Below are 7,005 nucleotides of genomic sequence, written 5' to 3'. Positions count from 1 at the left end.
AGAATTTAAATTTTAAACGTATCCTTACACGGTCAAAAAAAAGCCACCAAGATATTATTTTTTATTCCTTAAGAGAAAGACTTTTGTGTACCGAATCAAGCAAGGCGTGGAAAAAGTCCAAAAGGCCAATTGTTAGTAATTAAGTAAAGTACTTCAATCAAGTTCTAAAAGATTTGCATGAAGGAGACCCGGTTCGCAACAGACATATATGTACTCTTCTCACGTGTCATAATAATAACGAGGGCCATGCAGCACGTCACACTAACACCACCAAACAGTCGTAATAATAAGTTAATAACTACATAAATAGAAACTAGCATAAAGTGACACTCAACTTGTTAACATCAAATTTAAATTCGTTAATTTTATATTATATTTATATTAGATTAACAGATCGTGTCACATATTATTATGCTTATATTATATTAACCAATTATGAAACATTGTAATTGTGCAATAAATGTCGGGTTTTATTTTACAAAAAATACCTATTATAGCTATTTTTAACCTTATTAAATTTTTTACCTTAATTTAAAAAAAATTCATAGTTATATATTTCTGTCAATCTTCTATTAAAAAATTAATAGATGATTGTTGCATGACATACTAATACCATGTGTCAATCTTCAATTGGCTCACACATAGTATTAATAATGGAAGATTAATAATCTATTAATATTCTATCGGAAGATTGATAGAGCTACTTATTTGCAATTTTTTCAAAATTTATGAATTCATTTTTTAAAAATTAAAAACTTACTCATTTTGCAACTAACTCAAAAAATAATAAAAAAAAAGTTTGATCAACCTTAGAGCATTCTCATTGATTTAGTGAATTGTAAATGTAAATTAAAATTTGACTAACAATCCTCTAAAATGGTCTATATTGAAACAGGTAAAAGACAAATATACTGCTTGCTAATTACAGTAACTCTCTATGTTTGTATGGTTACTATTCACCTTTCATTAGATAATTTCTCTCTCATTTTTCTTTTTATATAATATTTGCACTATTAATTATTAATTATAAATATATAGTTGTTTGGATTCATACAATTTTTAATGAATTTAAATTACAAAATATGTGAAAAATAAATTAAATAAAAATATTAAATTAATAATATTTTATTATTATTTTGATTAATAAATAGATGATGTGAAAATCTGATTTCAACTTTTTCCTTCTGCATAAACCAATGAGGTTTCCAATTCCACGAAGGCGGCGCTTGATTTCTGTCCACATTGGGTCCATATATGCTATAAATGTAGAGGGACGGATTTTTGAAGGAAACACCACTTTATTCAAGCTCTCGTCTTTCGTTTTGTACCCACGTTCATGTCAGGACCTTCGCCAATGTTTGTCTATGTCTTTTATGCTCTCTGCATCTGTGGCCTTGTTCAAGCCCAGAATCAAACAAAAGCTGTGACCGATCCGTACGAAGGTACAAAAACCTCTCTCTCTCTCCTCTATCTCTACTTCATTTCGCAAAATGTAGTTGCTTTATTAGAAGCTACTGTGCTGTAGTTGAAAGTATGAAAAAACTTGATTTTTAAACTGCTGTGTGCGCTTTGTTGTACAAATAAGTACCAATAAGCTCACAAAATCATTTTAAAAAGGAGCACACATATAGAGTAGAACCGTGCAGTACAAGACGAGATAGATCTTCCAAAGAACAAGACTTTTATCTAATAAGCCAATTATTCAGAACCCTGCAGATCCGCTATGTTACCTACCCAAAGATCAGCCCTTCAACTGTGTTTTTGGATTGAGATTTTTCTTTCCTGATGAGCTATTGCCAAAGGGGCTTCTTACTTCCCAAACGCATCTTCCAATGTCTATATAAATGTTGGGTTAGATAGAGTAGGCAAGAAAAGCAAATCAAATTTTTGATTTGTTGGCTGGGATGGCTTAGAACCAATACTTCATTATCTAATGAGTTTTTCTCTTCTAACACTGATTAGAACAGGAATGAAAACAGTTGCGTACATTAACAGCAATAAAAACTTCGTTCAATACCTCAGACCCTGTTAAAAAATAAAAAATAAAAGAATCCAAGATCTATCAAATTATGCTGTGGTACCACAGATTGCCGTAGGTTATTCAGAAAATGGTACTAATGAAGGTAGTAATTTATACAACTGGTACACTTTAGCTTTTACAGCCAGCTTCAGTCTCTAATTATGTCTCTAAACTAGTCAAATCAAGTCCCTATGTTTTATTTTTTCTTTTTGAATAGGAACACTTAATAATGTTGTGCATAATAATCAGGAATCACATTCATCATTAGTCTTGGAGAATTGAAATGAACCTGAAATGTTTGTTTCAATCCCAGTGCGTTGGCCAACTATTTAACTTGTAGGTTTTCTTGAGCACCCTGATTTCAAATATAATGTGCCATGTGATTAAGTTGTAATTTGACAACTAGTGGTGCTTAGAATGTAAGCTACAAGAAATAGAATTGTAGAAGAATGAGGGCTCATTTGGAAAGTGAGATGAGATGATAATTCTGTGAATAGTAATGAAATGATTTAAGTTAAGATGTTTTATTTGATTTTGGGAAAGGAGAGAAAAATTTGGTTAAAAATATTATGAAGTTAAAATAATGTTAGAATATGATTTTTTAATTTTATTTTTGTTTTGAAATTTGAAAAAGTAATATTGTTTTTTGTGGCTTGTTTGGAAGTTTAGGAAAGTTGTAATGATTAAATGAAAAAGTTGAAGATTTGAAATTGAAAAGTGTATGTGTTTGAGTGATGTTTGGGAAGGAAACTATGAAATGTTGTGAGATGAAATGAGATCATCTCCCTTCCCAAACAAGCCCCAAGACTTCTAGTTCTCACCAAGAATTCCTAAGCTAAACGACTTCTAAGGTAAACAATAAGTCAATATAAATGGCACCCACTTGAAATATACCACATCACTCTTGGTGACTGGGAATAAGGATTAGGATAAGCGGCTGATAGAAAAAGCAATTTGAAATATGACACATTAGCATGTATGATCGGGGATGACAAGGTTTAGGATGAAGAGTGACATTCCTCATAACTTTTTTTTTTGATAAGCACATTCTTCATAACTTTATTCATTCGAATTTTATTATTGTCTAAAGTTTATTTGAAATCTATGGGATAGTTATTCTCATCAAGACTCCTACCAAGATTCCTAAATCAAGATACTTCTTAACATGTAGATCTGTAACACTCAAGCTAACTAACATGTCAATAACTTGTAAATTCATTGTTGCAGTGAAAGTATTAAACTCAATATTTAAACAATGGAAGATATCAGCACCACAAGGTCAATGGAATATAAGTGGGGAGCCATGTAGTGGAGCTGCCATTGACAACACCAGCTTTACTAACATGGATTACAACCCCTTTATCAAATGCAAATGTTCGTACAACAATGGCACCATTTGCCATATCCTCGAGCTGTAAGTTTTTTCCCATAACTAAATTCTCATGTTTGTGGTTGGGTTATTTTATATAAATGCTCATTGTACCTAAAATGTGAGTGTCCTCTTTGGCCCCTTTGTATATTAAATCCTAGTAGTCACTGCAAAATTAGCCTTAGAAGTTCTCTTGTTGATACAAATTGTGCAACAATAAAGTGAGGCCTCTTGGTTTGTTTCCTTTGGACTGGTCTCTTCCTTATTACTTATGGAAACCATCCAACCTTAATTTAGTTAGTCCCCATTCTAGCCTTTGAGAATGGGTCACACCAACATTGCTTTGACTAGCCCTCAAAACCATGCTTACCCTGATGGGACACCTTGCCATGAATATGATTTGATCTTGAGCATTTTTACATGTATTGTGTTTTCTATAATAATTTGGGACATTTGATTAAGGGCTCTTATACTAGTATAAGAAGTGAATAATACAAGATTAACACTTTTTTAATCCATTGGATACTTTTTCCCTATTCAAGCAATGTCATTCACCATTCAGGTACAGGAAAATATATTAATCTTATACTGGATTATATGTTTCAATTCATCAGATTTTGATCTTTCACTTTTCAATGCTTGTTCAAGATATGAAACTTTTGCCATCGTACTCATTATTTCACTGTTTGCTGAGTAGTTCAGCACAATTCAAGATATATTAAAATATGCTACTAAGTCCTTGTCGTAACTTAGTTAATACATCATGTATACCTACTTTTGGCAATTTCTTCTATTGATATTCAATTTATTACTCAAAAAAGAGATTTTTTCCTTGTTCAATGGTTTGCAGACTTTAGGAATATTTGTGATCACAAAGGTTAGGAAAGAGGGACCTCTGGACCTCTGATATTTTTATGGTATTAATAGAGATGTAAGTGACTAAGGAATTAGAAGAGGTGGGGTCGATCAAATGAGGGTCATTTCAGGGTTTTGGTATGGTGGTGTTGGATTTGTCTTGCACTCATTCTCAAAATTTCCATAGTTATAATTGATTTCTTTTCATCTATGGCTTGAATAAGATTTTTTTGAATCTTATCAAAATTTTCTTCCTGAATTATTTGTGTTTTGAGGTTAGACTTTGTACACTTCTTCTAATCCCAGAAATACACGTACTTAGTGCGGAGGCCTCATTGTTGCATTTCTAGAGCACTTCAGTGCATTCATTTTTATTTTTATTTTTATTTTTGAATTCTAGCATGCTTATTTTCCTAGTAGTTGACTAATGCCATTATTAATATTGCTTTATTGTGTTTTAAAATGTTGATTTGTATATTGGGTTCCTGTTAAGTAGAATTAAATGTTGACAGATGCCACACTTCCACATATTATAGTTTGGACAAAAAGAAAATTGCAGGGAAAAGTGAGAGAAAATGGCTAAATTCGAGGATAGCTAGACCTCCATGAAATGAGAGAAAGAAACAGACTAATTTGCATTGAACACTTCTTCAATTTTCTAGTCCAAACCTGTAAGGAAGATGAAACTGTCTTCGAACACCTTGATCTATCAGTTCATCTTTCAAGAACATATCATTATATATCAATTCTTGCTGCTCCAATGGATAAATATCTCTTCCATATGAATACTCATTACTCAGCTTAACATAAGAAATTATATAGTAATATTGAATGAAGATCTGTAACTCTACCTTTCAAAGACTTTACAGTGAGAACATTTTAATCTGGAGACCTAAGAAATTAACTCTTAATGGCAGCATGATAATTCTTTTTTTGATAGGTAAACGATTATATTATAATAATGAGAATAGGCTTAGCCCACGTACACAGGGGGGTATACAAGAGTTAACACCTATTTAAGAAGAAGAAAGAGAAATAAGAAAATCATGAAAATCTAGGCCGTTGAAATCTACAGCTTTGGCCCAAAGAAACCGAGTTCTAACAAACAATGATCTAATCTCCTCCAATGATCGCTCTCTGTCTTTGAAGGCCTGGCCATTTCGCTCCTGCCAAATGCACTGAAGAATATAGATAGGAATCATCTTCCACACAACTGAGATTTGTGGAATACCCAACCATATTAGGCATAACCCAAGGGAATTCTACCCGTCTAAATACATCGATCCATAACGCTCTAGCAATCTCGCAATGTAGTAGAAGATGGTCCACTATCTCACTACTTTGTTTACACATGTAGCACCATTCTACCACTATCACCCTGCATTTCGGTAGATTATCCATCGTCAAGATCTTTCCTAGTGACGCTGTCCATGCAAAAAATGCCACCCTAGGAGGGGCCTTGTTTCTCCAAATTCTTCTCCATGAGAAGTGATTATTCTGCGGTTGTGTGAGGGCCTTATAGAATGAATGAACTGAAAATGTACCTTTTCTAGTAGGTTTCCACCACAACATATCAGCTCTTTGGGTGCTTGGTCTAGTGGAGAATATGAGTTGGAAGAAATTCACAAAATTGTTGACTTTCTAGTCTTGGGCCACCCTAGTGAACCTCACATTCCACTGAAATAAGTCACCATCTACCTCCATGAGGCCCACCACTGAAGCTTCTTTTTCACGCGCAAGTATGAACATTGTAGGAAATGAGTGCTTGAGAGCGCTCTCTCCACACCATATATCGTGCCGGAATTTAATTCTTAAGCCATCTCCCATCACAATTCTAGTATGACGGTCAACCACTCCCCACCCTCGTCTGATGTGCTTCCACGTACCCACGCCATAAACCCCACATACCTACCTAGAGCCCCCCCCCCCCGCCCCCCCCCCCCCCCCCCCCCCCCCCCCCCCCCCCCCCCCCCCCCCCCCCCCCCCCACACACACACACACACACACAAACCTCCATATTTGTAGTCTATTACCGACTTCCATAAAGCTTCATGTTTCATATTATATCGCCATAACCATTTCCTAAGTAGAGCCTTGTTGGACACCCTCAGATTTCTAATTCCCAAACTGCCAAAATGGAGAGTATACCTTGTCCCACTTGACCGAATGGAATTTGAATTCATCCCCAAGTCCACTCCAAAGGAAATCATGATGCAGTTTCTCAATACGTGTCGCCACACTTGCAGGAATTAGAAACAAGGATAAGAAATATGTAGGTAGATTGGAAAGAGTGCTTTTGATTAGAGTAATCCTTCTACCTTTCAACAGATACAATCTCTTCCAACCTGCCAATTTTCGTTCTATCTTTTAAATTATTGCATCCCAAATAGTTTTAGCTTTGGAGACAGTCCCTAAGGGAAGGCCAAGATAATTCATAGGGAGAGAGGAGACCTTACAACCAAGGAAACATCAGATGTTATGAACATTGCCAACTAGAATCAACTCTGACTCGGATAAATCCACTTTAAACCCAGATACACCTCAAAGCAAAGTAGAAGTGCCCTTAGTGCCTGAGTCTGGTTTAGATCTACCCCGCAGAAAATAAGAGTGTCATCTGCAAACAACAAATGAGGAATGTGAAGAGTACCTCAATGTATATCGCCAACCGAAAATCCAACCGAGAACCCACTGTTAACCATTGCTTAAATCATTCTACTACACGCGTTCATGACTATGACAAAGAGAAGTGGGAACAAGGGAT

General features: G+C 34.8%; 1 protein-coding gene across 6 annotated transcripts in view; it reads left to right on the top strand.

Moving 5' to 3' along the window:
- The first annotated feature begins 1,202 nt into the window (after window positions 1-1,202).
- LOC121234719 (probable LRR receptor-like serine/threonine-protein kinase At1g56140) overlaps window positions 1,203-7,005 on the top strand; it is a 65,508-nt gene continuing 59,705 nt past the window's right edge. For 4 of the 6 annotated variants that reach the window (XM_041130786.1, XM_041130787.1, XM_041130785.1 and 1 more), the window contains exons 1-2: window positions 1,207-1,442; window positions 3,248-3,434. In XM_041130786.1, the coding sequence (XP_040986720.1) occupies window positions 1,337-1,442; window positions 3,248-3,434 (293 nt within the window). In that variant the 5' untranslated portion in view covers window positions 1,207-1,336. Of the gene's footprint in view, window positions 1,443-3,247; window positions 3,435-7,005 lie in introns of all 6 variants that reach the window. The other 2 variants (XM_041130788.1, XM_041130789.1) reach the window with 2 other exon arrangements.

This window comes from Juglans microcarpa x Juglans regia, chromosome 6D (assembly GCF_004785595.1).
Source record: "Juglans microcarpa x Juglans regia isolate MS1-56 chromosome 6D, Jm3101_v1.0, whole genome shotgun sequence".
NCBI lineage: Eukaryota > Viridiplantae > Streptophyta > Magnoliopsida > Fagales > Juglandaceae > Juglans > Juglans microcarpa x Juglans regia.
The sequence above is the reverse complement of the archived record's forward strand: the minus strand, read 5'-3'. Positions and strand labels throughout refer to the sequence as shown.